At 41.9% G+C, this 17271-nt stretch overlaps 2 protein-coding genes across 4 annotated transcripts in view; one reads left to right on the forward strand and one right to left on the reverse strand.

The window, feature by feature from the left end:
- Nucleotides 1-1002: 1002 nt before the first annotated feature.
- LOC110053968 (uncharacterized) lies at nt 1003-14813 on the forward strand. Of its 3 annotated transcripts, none has more exons than XM_020760291.2 (4): nt 1003-1402; nt 7063-7223; nt 9514-10986; nt 11763-14813. In XM_020760291.2, the coding sequence occupies exons 1-4, from the start codon at nt 1371-1373 to the stop codon at nt 13073-13075; spliced, it is 2979 nt and encodes a 992-aa protein (XP_020615950.2). In that variant the 5' UTR covers nt 1003-1370; the 3' UTR covers nt 13076-14813. The 3 variants fall into 3 exon arrangements, with proteins under 3 accessions (XP_020615950.2, XP_089126763.1, XP_089126764.1); XM_089270637.1 differs by lacking the exon at nt 1003-1402 and adding an exon at nt 1488-2556; XM_089270638.1 differs by lacking the exon at nt 1003-1402 and adding an exon at nt 1489-2556 and having other exon boundaries at nt 11766-14813.
- A 664-nt stretch (nt 14814-15477) lies between these two features.
- Nucleotides 15478-17271, reverse strand: part of LOC110053955 (small ribosomal subunit protein eS8-like) — an 8647-nt gene continuing 6853 nt past the window's right edge. The window contains exons 7-8 of the mRNA XM_089270639.1: nt 16933-16987; nt 15478-15804 (exon numbers count right to left, since the gene is read on the reverse strand). Coding sequence (XP_089126765.1) covers nt 15671-15804; nt 16933-16987 — 189 coding nt within the window. The 3' untranslated portion in view covers nt 15478-15670. The remainder of the gene's footprint in view (nt 15805-16932; nt 16988-17271) is intronic.

The raw sequence follows: 17271 nt of genomic DNA on the forward strand, positions 1-17271 counted from the left end.
TTATAACACAGGTGTGGGTTCGTTTCACAGGCGATAGCTCAAGAAATTATGCATGACGCCTTGGTTGAACTAAAAAAAAATCATTTATAGAGCGCCATACTTCACTGAAGGGCTAATGGCAAAACTTGGGTACGTGGTCTGTCTTACTGACAGGTGTGAGAATATTTGTATTTTCTGTGAGTAAAAGATTTCTTCTATTTTTGATTCAAGAATTAGAGAAAAAGAAAACAAAGGATCAGGGGGAAATTTCTTGCCGTTTGCCGTAAACGCTGCTCGTAAACTCTGTGAACGGAGACGGCAAGTTGGCAGCACAGGGACATGCATAGGAAAGTTATTTAGTTATTTTAGAATACAAAAGTTTGCACGAGAAAACATAACGTACGAACCTCATGATTGCTTTGTTCCTGAGCTCTAGACCCCCCGGGGGGGGTACTTTACTCATGTTTGGGTATAGGGCCCGGGGGGGTACTTTAGGAATTTCTGGGTGGAGATGTGCCGCTGGGACCCTGGAACCCTTAGCCTATACCAGAGCTAGTTCAGCTGAATTTTGCCACCCTATACTAGTGTAACCAGTGTTCAAACCATCGATTTCCGTCTGAATTCCGATTTTTGACAGTTAATAATATCCAGTAGTGTTTTATGATAGTCATCTATCGACGCTGTTGAGGCTGAGGTGCAAAAATTTAAACTTTCCGATTTCATTTTGTTATTTTTGAGTGGCAATTCCTGGTTTCCTTTTAGTCTAGATAAAGTCTTCAACCAACTGGTCATCAGTTTCGTGAAAAATGATATCCCATTCTAGATCCAAACGCTCTGATTTATACTGCATGAAAACCATACCCTTCACAGCGGTACATACGTATATAGCCCATATATGGCAGTACCCCCGCCCTCCCCACGCCGGGATGATCTGATTACCGGTATAATTTATGAATATGTGGCCGAGCTACAGGTTGTCTAGGCTACGTATTTCCGGTTATTTTCGGCGGAGACAAGCGACAGCCGGAAATACGTCTGCGTTCGTAGGCTACAGGTTGCCTCGCAAACAGCAGTTGCAACTTGGTAATTAATTTGCCTTTCAGACCACACGTCTACACTTTATGTACAGAAATAGCTTTTATCATTGCCCCGCGGATGCCATTCATGAATGAACCGTTTGTTTCTCCATCTGCAATTTGCGAAAACCAGGCAAAATAACCATGGGGAGTATTTGACCGTAAGGCACTGGAGTGCGTGACACGTGTTATGTGTGAAATTGACTTGATTAATTATTGTGCGAATGGTTGAGCGCAACCTATTTTAGTATCAAAGTCCTTTTTAGCTTTATTTACATACGTTCCTTTTTTAGTTAGCCAAACTAACTGAAAACGATGGCGTCCTCGCTGATTGGAGCTTCCAAAAGGTATGGCTAGGCTATAGTCAACTGATAGATGTAGTGTCAAACTGGATCATTGCATTGGTTCTTAGCGAAATATTCCTCGCTTATATTTATTTCGACAAGATGATATTTATGAAAAGCGACTTGATGTAAAGCTCAGTATTGCTTTTATTCGAAGAAAGGGTATGATCGATCACTAACGAATTTGCTCGCGTGTTCTTGGGATCCGGTTACGCGTTAATTGAAAGCACAGTTTATATCAATCCGTGCTGACCAAACGCTTTCAGCGATAGTGAGCGAGCAATATTGCTTGATACCGGCAGAAACTGAAACAATTACAGTCGGTTTTTTATAGAACAGATCCGATTATTCTAGAAAGACGGTATTTCTTTCCAACACTAGGAATCGAAATCTAGGCGAAAGTTTGAAAGTCAAGTCCAGGAGGGGTATGGCCTTTCTGTTTACGTTCAGTCGCCGTTGTTTGGAGTACATTTTCAAGACCGTAACATTTTCTGTTTCATTCTTGAATTCTGACTCCTGTGAAGAGGTCACTGAAATCAACTGAAATCAACTGAAATTAACCAGGTGATAAGTGGACGGCCAACGGACTGATCTTTTTCTAGTTTTGTTTGGAAATTTAAACGTTGTGTTTTTTCCGGTATGGGCCCATAAAAAGTCATCTCTCTCCCTCCTGCCTGACTTAAGAGTAATTTGCGCTGCGTATTGAACTTTTGTTCTCGCTGAATGTAACTCATTGTAGAAATCAAAACGAAAACAAGAAACACATGTAATTCAATTTGGCGACTTTTATCATAAAATATAAAACAGGGTACTAGGGCCGGGAAGGGGCCGAGGTTAATTGCTAAATTCCCATGCATATTTTCTCCTGGTGCACGAGTCTTCACGCTGATGGTGTGAAGTTCGCAGTCCGTGGTTGTTGTTGTTGTTGTTTTTTTTATCTCACAAATTATAAAAAAAAAAGTGCGCAGCTTTCATATATAAGAGAGAGATAGTCTTGCATATTGTTGGTCTAGTTGCGCAAAGATAGTATCCGTCGGAGGAAAACAGGGGAACTGGAAACAACATTGCGAGCAGTCACAACAAACCGTTCCATATGGGATGTGTTTATAGAGGAGTGTAATGGTACTTTGTTCAGAGATTTGTATTGTTACACGGAGGTAAGATTATTTTTAGAGGAGATCACTCTCATTAATTATTCGAAATGAAGCTCTTGATTCGCACAGCTTGAAAGGTAGAGTCCTGCATAATCCATACCTCATTTGCGAAAGTCGTATCTGCGCGCTTCGACCGTTGCCCGGCCGTTACCACCTTTGCACGAGACTTCTAACAGCTTTCGAAGCCAGTTTGGACAAATTCATTTTTATTCACAAACAAGTTTCAATGAAAAATTTTTCAGAAGGGAATGTTGTGCTACTGTTTGCAAAGTAAGTGGCTGGTACAACACATGCACGGCTGGATTTCTTGTTGTTGTTATTCAGTTTTATTCTGCATGCATGCTCTCAGCCGTGCGTTCAGCTGAAATTTTAGTTTGCATATGTAATCTGTAATTATTATCCTCTTGTGTAACCTGAAGGGTACATCTTTTGAGAAAAGAAACCCTCTTTAGCCTCGTGATAATAATTTGTAAGGTATACAACGGACTTGATTTCAAAATACCGTAAATCCTCGAATTAGCGCCCGGGAGCTTATTTCAAATTTAGGAGAAGATGGGGGGCGCTTATTCGAGAGGGGCGCTTATTCGAGGGGGGGGGGGGGGGGGGCGCTTATTTAATTTTTCCTAATTGTGGCCTGACATGATCATTTTTTTAATTCATCATCTGTGCGTAAACACCAACATAAGCTGTTTATTGGCATAAAAAGCTGATCCTGAAGTTTAAATCGCGGGACCATTTGTACTTAAAGTGCTCAACATGTTCACTAAACGTTTTCACAAACTGAAACAACGTACTGAATCTAATACTACATGACGAGTACTATACATCCTTTGTTGTCTCATTACTTGTCCACAAAATAGGGGGGAGGGGAGGGGGTGCTTATTCGAGGTGGGGCGCTTATTTTAAATTTCGGCCGATGGGAGGGGTGCTTATTCGAAGGGGGCGCTTATTTGAGGGGGGGGGGGGGTGCTAATTCGAGGATTTACGGTACCATAATCGGTCACCCCAAAACGCAGGCCAAGCAGACTGCAGACTGCAGACCACAGACCGGGCAGACCATAGAGACTGTGCAGACTGTGTATGTTTTTTTTCTTATTCTTGTTTTTGCATTTACTTTTGACTCACATATTGTTTGGTTCTGTTCAATTATATATCGGAGTGTTTGTTATCCACAGGCCATGCAAACTCGGTGGTAATGTGGCTATTGATGTGTTATAGATTTTGCAAGGGAAACTCCCTTAAGTCCTAAATATGAAAGCTGGTTTAAAATGTAGAAATAAACTTCACTGGTGATGTATTATGTCACACGTAACACGTGCATTTTCTACTCTTGCCATACGAAATGTAATTCCAAATGGCTGTTGGAGTGTGACTGCGATCACGCCAAAAAAGCCTAGCTCGTGGAAAGATCACAGAAAACCGAGTAGCATTTGAAATTCTCAGCGCAGTACGGTTGCTGCAATGAGTTGATGCGATGGTTAATTTATCTGTCCTTATGGCACCTTTGTTTTTATGGCGATTTAGACTATGAGTGGTCCCTCTTTCCCTTTTCCTTTTTCTTTCCCTCTTAGTCCATCCTGCATGACGCATAAAACCTTGAGGAGAAAATTTCATGCAAACATTTTTTTCCTCGAGGTTTACTTATGGTCATGTTCAATTAAGCGAAAGAGGGAATACTCCTAGTCTAATATGGCAATTCTGTACTTTGTGTAGCAAAAGTGATTTGCGGGACAAGGTCACTTAGAGTCACCGTCCTTGTTTTGTTTCATGAATCAGTTAAGAGGAGCACAAAGACTAAGAAAATTGAAAAAAAAAAAAAAAAAAACACAACAACAAGAATAAATTGGACAAAATAAATAGAACTACAAACCTGTCAATAATTGACACAATTTGCACCCAGAATGTATGGAAGTATATTTTTATGCTTGATTTTAGTAGATTCAGGACCAGTAAAGGGAATTTCCCATAGAGAGTCTATTAAATGCGTGAATCAACAGTCAGATGTTGAGTTTGTGCCGCCTGTGGATAAATAACAAACATTAGGGCATATTTAATGCTATTTTGTCACTAGAAGTGAAAAAAGTGACTCAAGTGTTAGAAAAAAAGTACTCAGGCTGCACGGTCTGCACAGTCTGCAGTCTGCAGTCTGCAAGGTCTGCGTTTTGGGGTGACCATACAATAATGGATGTTGTAAGCTTTATGCAGCTTTATGAGACTTAACTTATATAGTATTGCGTTACCACAGATCTGCATAGAAAAGTCTTCCTGTTTGTGCCTTGCTTGCATATTGTCATCCTCAATTTTCTTTCTTTCTTGTACTGGAGCAATAACATCAGCAGAGTTGCTTATACAGGGCTGCAAATAACAGTCGGTCATTGGACATTGGCCGACCACAATTTTCTCATTGCCGACGAAATCCCACGTGGGGTCAGACATGATGTCTGGACAATTTTTTGATCGTAAATCATTTTACAGCAACAATGAATAAAAATCTGTCCGACCACAATTTTGTTTAGTCCGACCAAGATGATGTCTTAATTTAGTAGGACATATATGTCCTTTCAAGTGAAAAAAAATTATTTGCAGCCCTGCTTATATATCCAGAAAGAACTTCAGTGTTTTTGTATGTTCTGTCCCCTCGGGATTGTTCCAAGGGAAAGAGAGGAGGGCAATTAGAACAATAATTCATAGAGAAATAAGGGAGGGCGGGGGGGGGGGGGGTGTCAAACAAATGGAAGGGGTATGACTATTTTCTGGAACAAAAGTCCTAAACCTGATCTAGGGATCAGACATGGTTCATGTGTAGGGCAGGGAAAAATAAGGGGGAGGGGGGGGGGGGTGATATGGTAATGCAGGGCTGTCTTGATTGAAGGAAAATTTAATTTGCATTTGTACTTAATATTGTTACATTGCTGTACTATTTTCATTGAGGACCGAGACGAGTATTTTTCTTTGACATTGTCCGGTTCCAGAAATATCCATACTGCCCCCACAGAAATGATTGGAATTCCCTGAAGGGTCAGGGAGGTTATGTAAGACCAAGAAATTTAAAGAAATTGTATGAATGTATGACACTTACATAATTTTGCTTTGAGAACTTGATATTTTCCGTAACTTAGACAGAAAGATAAACTTCATGACCTGTCATCTTAGTTGATATTTCGCTAATTTCTAGCATTTCAGTGATAAATTGATATTAAGCCATCACATCAGTCCGATTCATGCGTAGAGGTTATAGAATGTGCTTAGTGCAAATAAATGTTTGTTTTCAAATAGCAGATGGACCAAAATTTCCTGTTTCCCCCTTTCCCTCTAACAGACAACAAACTAAACAAAACTTGTCACTTGTTAAAATAATAGGGGAATTGGCGGTTGCACTGGATACAACTGCTACACTGGATAATGGTCTGCAGTGGTTAGCCCAGCATTCTGCAAGCAACAGACCCTGTTTGTGTTTATCAATAAAAATCAAAAGATACATATGTGAAATTAGACTAACAGAAGTCCAGATAATAACAACGTGCCTGCTGCCTGTCAGGAAAAAAAAACCTTTTTAGAGGAAACCTGAACCCGCGAGAATGCAGAGCGAGGCACTTAACAAATACCCCGAGGGTGAGGGATGACAAATCCAACAACTGTAGGATAACAAGATAAATCAAAATGACATTAAAAAAAGGTTTCGAAACAAAAGCAAGTTGACAGGGATGTCAACATAGCATGGCCCAACTCCGCAAAAATCCTGCAATTATAGCACTTGCGTTGCCATCGAAATGTCAAAACCGGTTTCTCCCATGACTGGGGGGAAGGCTCAGCACTTTGATTAGTGCTCACAATGGGCTTCAAGCATTGCAGAATTTTATTGCAAATTGCATTTCAATCTGTCAATTTTTGTTAACCTATCTTTGTGGATCAATACCACTTGACTTGTTCGCTCTTGTTTGCATGCCCTGGTGTTTCATATAATTTCCCTTCCCCCTCACCCTATTGGCAAATGCCATACGTTTTGTAATTAAAAGTATCTAATTAGGCATAGGCATATAAAAAGTTAGTTAGAGAGACACTGTTCAGAAATAGTGAACTTGTAATAAGATGTCTATATTTTATCATGTATGGGTTATTGACCAAGTGTGAGGTCAAGATGGCTGGTTATTGGCCAAGTTCTTGGAAGTTTATAGACCTCGACTCTGTCTCGGTCCATAAACTTGCAAAAAAAGAACAAGGCCAATATCCAGTCATCTTGACCGAACAAGCTTGGTCAATAAAGGATTTATTATATGGCTTTCGGGGAAATTTTTCTTGCGGGACACAGCGGGTAGTCCCGAGCGGGCAAGATAGCCCCATCTTGCCTGCTCAGGTAGCCAATCATGGCACAGGATTTGTTTCATCTTGCCCGCTCTCCGAGGTAGCCACATAAAAAATTATTTTATTATTGGCTAAGACAGACAGTGCTTTCAAAGATCCTCATTCATGATTTCTTACCTTACATGTAATTCTTTGGTTGTCTTTCAGTGGCATTGATGTGCTAGGTCTTCAAAGTTTTGAGTTTGTAGAAGCATCCTCTGTTTTGAAGGTAGTCTTGATCCTGTTTGTTATACCCTTACTGATGTACACTTGTCGACAGAAATTCACCAAGCATTGCTACGGGATAAAAAGTTCACCCAACTCCAGGAGTAAGTACAGTTTGTTTGTTTTATTTTGCTTATTTTTTTGCCATAATTTTATAAATATAGTTACAAAATATCAATGTATAAGGCAAGGAAGCCCAGTGAATCCAATGAAGCTAAATATGACAATGTATTGACTAGTTGGTTAACAATAGCATCTAACAATGCTTTCTGGCTGGCGAGACAAGTTGGCTCATGATTATATAATATATGTCAATTGAATTTATTTTGCATAAATCACAGAGGATGTCGAAGTGCGATAAGAACATCACTGGCACACTCACCTGATGGCTCTTGCGTCACATTTTTGTTCTTACCATATTTCAACATCATCTGTGATCTATTACTGAACAGACGCACAACAACGTGGAATCCATATTTTGTGAAATGGTAGACATCAGTTGGTAGAGCTAGTTCTGGTGAAACTGACTTTGCTTTCAGAGTGGAACTGACTGACAGTCCTTTCATCCCGGCACAGAATAAGAAAAGTTGGAAAAGATTTTTGCAATGATTTAAACAGTTTAATATGCAACATAATATTTAATATGGCTGTGTCTCGCAAGGACTGGGAACTACCGAATTCACGAATTTGATTGGCTGAAATCGATATTGAAAGCGGTCTAGATTTTCCCATCCAGACCGACATCTACATCGGTAATGTTTTGTGGTGAAAAAGTTGCAAAGTTAAACTAAAAATTTGTACAAAAATATTGACTATTTTCTTCTAACAATATTTAGTTATCAAAGTGCCAAAAAGCCTGATGAGAAGAAAAGTAAAGAGGAGGAGCAAACTTTGGCGGAATTAAGTTCAGCTCATCGCCATTCACAAGCGAAATGTCAGTTCGCTACAAACCAGTTACATTGAACAAATTAAATTACTCTTGTTTGCCATATGAAAGACATCTTATTAACTGAATTTAGTCTGTCTGTATGGGAAAATCTTGACCTCGGTCGTGTGTATAGACCTCACTGCATTCGGTCTGTACTCACGACCTCGGTCAAGATTCTCTCGTACAGACCTCCTGCTCGGTTAATAAGAGCTAATTAATACTGCAAGATGCAAGAATTTTCTTTGATAATTGTTCTATAATGTGTGATAATTGCTCTAATTGACTTTGCTGTGCTTTAGAAGTGCCCGGGTGCCACAGGTGACTAACTTTTGCCTTTAGGCGACTGAAAAAACTTACTTTTTATATAAACTTTAAGTGCTGGGCACCCAGGATTTCATGATTAGGAACCTTTGGGCCAGCTCCTTGTAGTTTTTGGGATGGTCACTTCTAGTCCTGATATTTAACCATGTGCACTCGATTGAGAACTGCAAACTCTTTAAATTTGTAGTCAGTTCTATTTCATATTATTTTGTGCAATCCGCCTATTGACATGTCCAAAGGACTTGACTTTTATCCTTTCCCCCATTATTTGACCAATTAACATGCAAGCCTGAGAGTGACTAGAATCATGAGGTTCAGTTTGTTGTTGGGCAAATCATTTTACTTTCCCAGTTTCTCTTTCCAGGCAGGTATATAAATGGGTATTGGAAAATTGTCATAATATTAGTTAATTAGTTACTTAGTTAGGTATAAATTGTACTTTAACGCTTGTAATTTTTAACCTATAACTTAGTTTTTTAGAATTTTAGTTTTTAATCTGTAATTTTCACTTTTAGTGTGTAACGTCTATTTTTTAATGTAACTATTTTAATTGTAATGCGCATTTGAACATATACGTATGGAATTTGCGCACAACAAATTCATAATTATTATAATTATAATTATAATTATAATATACGGGGGGGGGGAGTGGGGAGTGTTTGTGTGTGTGTGTGGAGTGGGGTTGGGTGGAAGGGGTAAGCCTTGACAGACTAGCATCCCATCCGGGTCATGAGAGGGGAATGGTTATGAAACCTGATAAAGCTTTTTGTTGTTGTATGTTTTTGTTCGCTTTTTCGGCCTTGACCGTGTACAAAACACAATTTGTTCAGATCTCTCTCCTCTCCAGAGATCTGGACATTCGTTACAGAAATCCAATGTGCGAGGTGCCTTCTACGCAGAAGTCCTTATCATTTGTCACGTAATCTTTTCCCCAAAGAAAGATCGCGTGATGAGTGCAGGGACATAGCCGATTAGAACAATCGGGAGCTGTCGCCCCTCACATTACCCTGCGTCTGCACTCACATCGCTCAGTGTCCTCAGCGGACCCACCCCCCGGAACTACTTTAAGCCTTCACGGAGGAGAGAGTGTACAGATTGCTTACTTGTTTAACTTCCCTGTTCACTTTTTTTTAATCTCTTGACAGCTGAAGAACATGAAGATTCAAGAACGAAAGACGATAGCATCCCGGAGAAGTCAAGTGACAGTTTAAGCGAAAATAAGGTCAAAAAACGACGAGTACGGAAAAAGAAGCCTCGCAAACAAGATTCAGAGTATGGTGAAGAATCAAAAGACGCGAGTGAAGCGAGAGAAAACACTGATACGAAAGGTGTCAGTGAAGAAGTTAAGGTAACCAAGAGACGCAACAAAAGTGCTGGTAGTAGAGGTCATGGTTTAGATAACGGCTCTTCTGGACATGTCAGTGACAGTGAAAATCCAGAGATACCTGGCCAATTTGAGCAGAAAAAGTACGGTAACAGACGCATCAAAGGTCTTCGAAGCAGTTGTCCTGATAAAGGAAGCGCTCCTTCGCGACGCGTTAACGACGCTGAAGTTCCCGCCGCGGCTGACTCTGTTGAGAATGTTAAGTACTATGCTAAGAGACGTATACGTAACAAAGTCGTCCGGAATTTTGCTCGTGTAGACTCGGAAAACAACCATTCAAGACGGATTCTTAATAGCATTGACACTCCCGAACTGCACAGTACAGCTGGACAAGTTAAAAATGCTAAGACACATGAAGAGGTTGTTCCTTCAAGGGGTGGCAATGTCAGGGTTGAACGTCCTGAATCTTCCAGTACAGTTAAGGAAGTCATGTCATGTCATCTCGGTAACAATTCCCACCCCAGTGAGGGAGTTAGAATACTAAAGAGGCCCAACAAAATTGTTTCTTCAAGCTGCGCGAACGAAGTAGGTGAGAATCCTGAGCCATCTTCATGTAGTCTAAGAGAAGGACTTAAAGATCGAAAGAGACTTGAAAAATTTGTTGATTCAAGGAACGTTAATGACATTGGTGAAGATTCCGACAAAATCAAAGAAGTCAAACTTGTTAAGATTTTGAAACGTGGTCCGTGTTCAAGCCCTGTGCACTGGGATGACGTAACACCGTGCTATCGAAACAGACCGAGTCATGCTCATAACCGGGATGATAACTGTCCTAGTGATGTAACGCAGGCTGGTGTAACGCAAGGGTGTAACCCAGCGGTAAGTGTAATGCAGAGGCGTAGATCTTTCTCCAACGAGGTAACGAAGGATGCTACTGGAATAGAATGTAAGGGGAATGCCAGCCGAGTTGAAGCAACCGAAGAATATGCAAAGAACAGAAGTCCTAGTAATTTTCCCGAGGATGTCTCCGTGAGAGGATGGGAGAAATTAACCCGCAGGTCAGGTGCAATCGGGAACAAACCGATGAAGGATAATCATAGGCGTGGTTACACTACTCCCAGACGAATATCTTTCCACCACATATTTAAAAAGGATCTCGAAGGGAGAGACCTTCTGGAAAACCAGCGACCTTGCCCGACTGATAACCGAACCAAATCCGATGAGCCGGAAAATCCCGAACATGAACCCGAAGAGGAGGAAACAGCCACGAATTCAGCAGAACTGTCCTCCTCAGGTAAGTCATAGACCATTTGCATCTTGTAAAGTAATGTAACACGTCTTCTTTCTTGAGATTTTGGTCTGTATGCACTCGAGATTTAAGAATCGGAAGACCTATTGTGTACAGCAGTCTTTACTTAGGCGCGAGTTGACGAAACATGGCCTCCCAAAAAGAACCTGAGGTGAGCGTGAAACGGGCCTACCATTAATTAATGTGCATTTTGAGACCACGTTTTGTTTCTTTCGACCGTTGAATGGGGCTGCGCTGTCTTTCCAAGCCAGCGCAATGGCAGGTTTTTCGTTAAGAGCGCTCACTTTTTTGAGGGGGGGGGGGGGGGGGGGGGCGGTAGGGGGCGGTTTGGGTAAATTCCTGGGACATGAATTTTTTTCCCACCTCCTTTAGGGTTGTGCATTTTTTTTTTGGTGTATAACACTGCTTGTGTAAGAATAATTTGTCTAAGTCAAACACAGAACCTGGATAGTAGGAAGCACTTGCCCGACTTTTTCCCCATGGCTTCCCTTGCAAAAGTTTTTTCTCAACAGTTTCTGTTGTGCAGGAAATTTTCTGGAAATTGCTCAACCACATTCCCACCTCCCCCCTCAAAAATTTGGCCGGCCTTATTAAGTCGCGATGTTCACAATTCGATGTACAGTATAATTTAATTCCCAGAATTCTCGTTAAGAGGAATATGCAATGAACAGTGGGGAGAATTTGATTTTCGAGCTTGAGTAAGACTTGCCTTTACTCGCAGGGACATGTCATGACATTAACCTGATGTTTGATATTTCAAGTAGATCGCATAAGAACGATGGATGACGGGAATACCAATGTACCTTGTGAGCGGGTCCCCGACACTGGAATGCTGAAAACGCAGGAAAACATTTCCGCGGAAACTGCTAAAGACGTGGAGTCACGTAGACAAACTGTCGAGTTTAGTCCCGCGCCAGTTCAAGAAATACAGACTACTTCAGACGGTCACGTTGTGATAGACCCGGCGGTACGCGAGAGAATCGCCAATCCCAAGTGCCCCGTTAGAATGCCGGAGAGACCGTTCGAAAGCTTACGTTTCCACGATTTCACCAGGCGAGAGAACTGCGGCAAACGTAGGAACAAATCTCGTGTGAACGGTCTCTTCGGCCGTGAATGGAGAGAAAAGATTGAGAAGGAACAGCAGCGGGAATTCGCCGAGGAAGACAAAGAAAGCGAGGAGAGTTTTTTGGATATACGGGACAACATCTGCCCTACCTTTATGATCTGGGGTGTCTGCCACCGCGGGGATCGTTGCCAGCTTCGGCACCCGTCGTATAGGTATCTCGAGCGTCCGAAGAAGGCATCATCCAGTCCCCAACCTGTGGACGAAGAACCGAAACCGCGGAATCCAAATTCTTACGCGGCCATCCTAGAGAAAACCAAATTTCCAGAAACCGAGGAATTTGTCAACGACTGTTTACGTAAGAACTGTTTGACTGAGGAGACTTTGGAGGAAGCTTGGCCGGTTCTTGGGTGCCCTGAGCAAGGGCAGATCACTAAGGCGCCAAAAGCAGGGGGACCAAAGCGCGATACTCCAAACGCACCTCAGGTCTGGACGACCAAGAGCACCACACAGAAAGGACCCTGGATCTTGGAGGAGAAACCCAAAGCTACCGTGGAGCAACTGCAGATCGCGAGTGATAAACTGATCGCTGACAGCTTACAAGCCGACGAATACGCAACGCTGGAGATGTATGATGAGACTAACGACGACTATTATAGTCACCACAGTCCAGAACAGGAAGTGAACGAGGACGAATTCCTTGAAAACGTTGAACAAACTAACGACGGTTCGTTCGACGCGCAACATGAAGGCAAGGTTGTCAATGAGGAACAGTTCAATTATTCCAGTTCCAGCCCTGTTATCCTGGAGAAGAATTCAGGGAGCATGGACGACCCCGACCCACCCAAACTTTCCAACACGTGTGATATCTGTATGGATCGTCCAAAGGACGCCACCCTCGTGTGCGGTCACAGATACTGTTACCAGTGCGCCCTTCAGATGAGGCTTGATGAACGCGTTTGCGCCATTTGCAGAAGATGTATCGTCTCTGTTATCAAGACGTACAACTGAACGCGTTCATGAGCGTGTTAAAGGACTGAGCAGACACTCATGTCACATGTACGAGGAACTTCACCAGAGACTTGTTAAAGACCAAAAACGCTTATCTTTTGAGTTGAGAATGACATCTGAAATTGTCCTCAGCAAGAGCTTCCTAACTTGTGTTTTGAGTTTATATACAAAGTGCCATAAACTGCGCACGACACCATCTTTTTGTTAGTGGAACCATTTTAGATATTTCCCGCCATTTTGGATTCCCGTCATTTTAGATGGCGCCGTGAAAGTTTAGCGACAGTTAAGATTTCGCGTTATAGTCCGCGCATGCGTGTCACTTTACACTTCTTTACACGGGTTGTTCATTAAGGGTCATAATTTGTTTTGTACTCAATGGTTGTCACACATTTACCAAGTTTGTCTGTAGAGAGAAAATTGAAAGTGACTTGGAAGTAATGCTCTATAACTAAGGTTCAGTTTTTGTATACATGTAAAACATAGTAACTACTCGCATTTTATTCGAGAGGAAAGCTCTTTGAATATATTTTTGAAGACTAACAAGTTCCAGATATAGAGCAGAGCTATTTGAATTTATTTTTGAATACCCATACAGCCTCCAAATTAGTCACTTTTCATATTCCCGGAAGAAAATATTCTTAGCAGAAACGACATTTTAACCAGATGTGATTCATGACAATTTTGTACTTTAAAAGAACAAAAAAATGTTTTTGTATGTATTGGAAGATTGCAAGGTTAAAATTTATACTGTAAGTGAATAACTTTTTACCAGAAGTGATTTCTGCCAATATTGTACCTTAAAGGATACAAATTTGTTTTGTCTGTATTGGAGGATTGCAAGGTGAAAATTTTATGTTACAAGTGTATTCTTATATTACGGGTGTATCACACAGAAAAAAAAAAATAATGTGATTTGGCCCCAGTGCCTCGCACTTTTGTTGGGCCCCAGGAAGCGTTTGGTTGTTTTACATGTTACACAACGTGGAAGACCATTGGATCGGAGATCTGCACCCTACGCAGACGCTCTTTGGGCTTGTCACGCAATCTTCCTCCCAAGGAACGTGACGAGCCCGAAGAGCGTGGGCGTAGTAGGTTATCTTTACCTCTGCTCAGGATGAATTTGTTCGACGTTGCTACACATAGACTCGATTTTATTTACTGATCATCCCGAAATCATCGTGTACCAGTTCTCCCGCGTCCTCGAAACAGCGAACAGACTGAAATCAACCTAGTAGTTTTTGACTAGATCGAGTGGGGTCGAGTGAGACTGGTTCTAGCTATAGTAAGCTTCTCTTCGTAATGGTCCTTCATGTTTTTATTGCCATAAAAGTAAAGGAGCTGTGGATTTCGGGAAATATAGTTTGGCTTAAAGCCAAATTCTCGCAAGCAGAACTATAAAAATGTTTGGAAAATAGTATAGAGAATTGGAGCTCTGATCTTGCGACGAAAATGGCTCGAGCGGTTTTGTTTGTTTATGGTTTTTGCATCCTAAAATGGCATTGAAATTGGATCATGTAACGTAAGGTTTCCGTTCAGACAGGTTCAATTAGTCGTTAAAAGTAATTTATATCCAACGTTAATTGTTTATAAATCAACAGTGTAACGAAAATATTATATTTTGATTAATCGTTAATAGATTTAACGCTAGTAAAAAGATTATAACTTGAAAACATTTACAAGAGTTCTGTAATGGGTAGTTGAATAATAGTTAATTAAAGATGAAATTTTGTTTACACAAGACTGCCTATCTAATTTGTGGCATTGACACCTAGACTGAGCAGTTTGGGTTCTGGCCTCAAACCAAGCCGGCCTCACTGCAGTCACGCACGCATCGTCACGCAACGCTTCTCCCCGGAGGAGTCAATTCGTCCCTAGTCGTCTTTTGAGAGATCCTGAATGGTCGGGCGACCGTCGAGGAAGCCTGGATGAAACTCCTCGGGACACGGGGGTCCATGGGAAAAAGAAGAGGAGAGTAAGGGAATCTTCTTTTCCCCTTTTTTCCTACTTTCCATCAGCCCTCGCCCTTCCCTCGATAATATTCAATGGCGTTTTGAGTCAGAGTCAGTCGCTTGGAGAGATGTGTTGCGTGACGAAGGAGTAAGGGAGGCCTGCGTCATTGTGTTGCCTTCTTGAGCAACAATGCCCCTCCACCTACCTAAGCTTACCAACGAACTTAATTCTGCGAGGGGGTGGGGGGGGGGGGGGGGAGTAAACCTTGCGATGAACAGGCATCTCATCCGGGGGAACACGACACTCTAGGGATATTATTTTAACTTGCATAACGCCTGGCGACACCACAGTTCATGGAAAATAAAGACGCGTTACCTGTGCCAACAAAGACGTTGGGATTTCTTGCCGTCTCGGACAAGAGGGGCATTAAAGAAAAAGAAATAAACAGTAACTCCTGCTCTAAAACAGTGTTCATATTGATATTGCTTTCATTGTAACTATTTACAGCGTTTATAAAGTTGACAAAAACATCGTATCTCTGCATCAGTTTGTCAGATAAGTCTTTACCATTGCTACTTAACTTCCCCAGTAACAGGAGAAGAGTTTATGAAAGTAAATCGTTCTCTTGAATGGCGAATTGCTCTGTCACTGTGCTCCAGGGCTATTTTCCAGAGACAACTTTAAATCTTGACGTGTATTGAACAAAGTTTCCAGTTCCTCTCCTTCAAGGATATAGCCATTACACACTCCAACTTGGCCAGGGCGCGTTGTTATTTTAGCTGCAACACAAACAAAACGTGAGAAATATTCTGATTTCATTCGTTAACCTTCTAGTGTCCCATATCCTGAGTTAAAATCCTTACTATGACGTGCGGATGTAGTCGTTCTACAGAGATCGTTTACTCGCGCGCGAAAAAAATTAAAACCAAAGCACGTCTAAACAGATAAAGTAGTGGATAGGGACAGGGGGCGAGAACCTAGGAGAACGGATGGGGGGAGCGGGGGAGGGCAGAGGGGCACAAGTTGGCACAGAACACAGGAGAGAAAAGGGCGGGAGGTGAGAGAGAAGTACTAATACCATTACAAACAATAACCCAACAATGTCATTTGACTTGCACGTAGCGTCCTGCGAGGCTTTGGACAAAACCTCAGAGCCAGCGAAAATTCACGCTAGGGCTAAAACAGAAACTGGCTTACTTCCGATGAAATTGTACACCCTTTCGTCGTGGTTACGTCATGCGGTATTCGTTAGAGGCATTCAGTCTGTTCAGAGCAGGGCGGAAAACGGTACAGTCGGGAGACAGAGGTACGGGATTCCGAAGAGCAGAGTAACTGGAAGCGTGAGGTAATCCCGCCCCCCCCCCCCCCCCCTCCCACCCCCAACAAACTATGCGACTGTCTTTAGAGCTACTTCAGCAATACTTGGAATACATTGTTCTACAGTGGCTAGAGTTGTTAACATCTATTTTCTCCTTTAGAGAACAAAGTACACCATCAATTCTTTACAGGGATATCGACGTGATGCGACATCAAATTCGATTCTGAATCTCTGAGGTAATATACCAAAAAACCAAGGAGCAATAACTTCGGATGATGGACAATCTTAGTTGCGGCTCTCGAATTTCTTTTCAGTTTACTAGTAACGAGTTCGAACTCTCGAATCCATTTTTGAGGCGATCAATTCCAATACATGCACCGTGATAAAACCCACCAAGTAGCAACGAAGAAATCGCTTAAAATGAGGAGGATTATTAAATTATAGTCACTGGACTGATGGCGCGCATTGGCGACTCGTCGGTTCTGGCAGACGTATTTCTCGGGAGAAAGCGGCCAGATAGGACGGTGAAATTACGGCTAGTCGTGTCTGACAGTTTACCATGTTGCCAATGGGCGAATTGTGTGCTTACCGTAAAGTTTTCCACTATCCAAGTACGGTAGAAGAGGCTCCAACGAAGAATTTGCCTGGTCGAGGATCACAAAGGAAAGAAAAATTAACAAGAGAAAGGGAGAAAACAAAACAAAACAAAACGAAAGAAACAAAAAAGAACGAAGCATCAACCACAAAAACAACAACAACAAAGGACTAAGCGAATCTCCTTAAAGAGCTCAAACCGACCCGTTTAAGTGCTCTATCAAACCTAGAGCACAAATACCATGGGGGTATCTGTACTCGTCTTGTACGTTCTCTACTGAGTGATCCCGGATAATAATTCTACAGTCGACCCCCGTTATCTCGAACTCCGTTA

The sequence above is a fragment of the Orbicella faveolata genome, unplaced genomic scaffold (assembly GCF_042242905.1).
Source record: "Orbicella faveolata isolate gen_17 unplaced genomic scaffold, um_ofav_v1 contig_34, whole genome shotgun sequence".
NCBI lineage: Eukaryota > Metazoa > Cnidaria > Anthozoa > Scleractinia > Merulinidae > Orbicella > Orbicella faveolata.

Excerpts from the sequence above, each read along its gene's own strand:
- LOC110053968 (XM_089270637.1), top strand. The coding sequence starts at position 2,519 with ATGGTACTTTGTTCAGAGATTTGTATTGTTACACGGAG. Across the intron at positions 2,557-7,062 it reads ATTTGTATTGTTACACGGAG|TGGCATTGATGTGCTAGGTC; the intron begins GTAAGATTATTT and ends GTTGTCTTTCAG. Across the intron at positions 7,224-9,513 it reads AAGTTCACCCAACTCCAGGA|CTGAAGAACATGAAGATTCA; the intron begins GTAAGTACAGTT and ends ATCTCTTGACAG.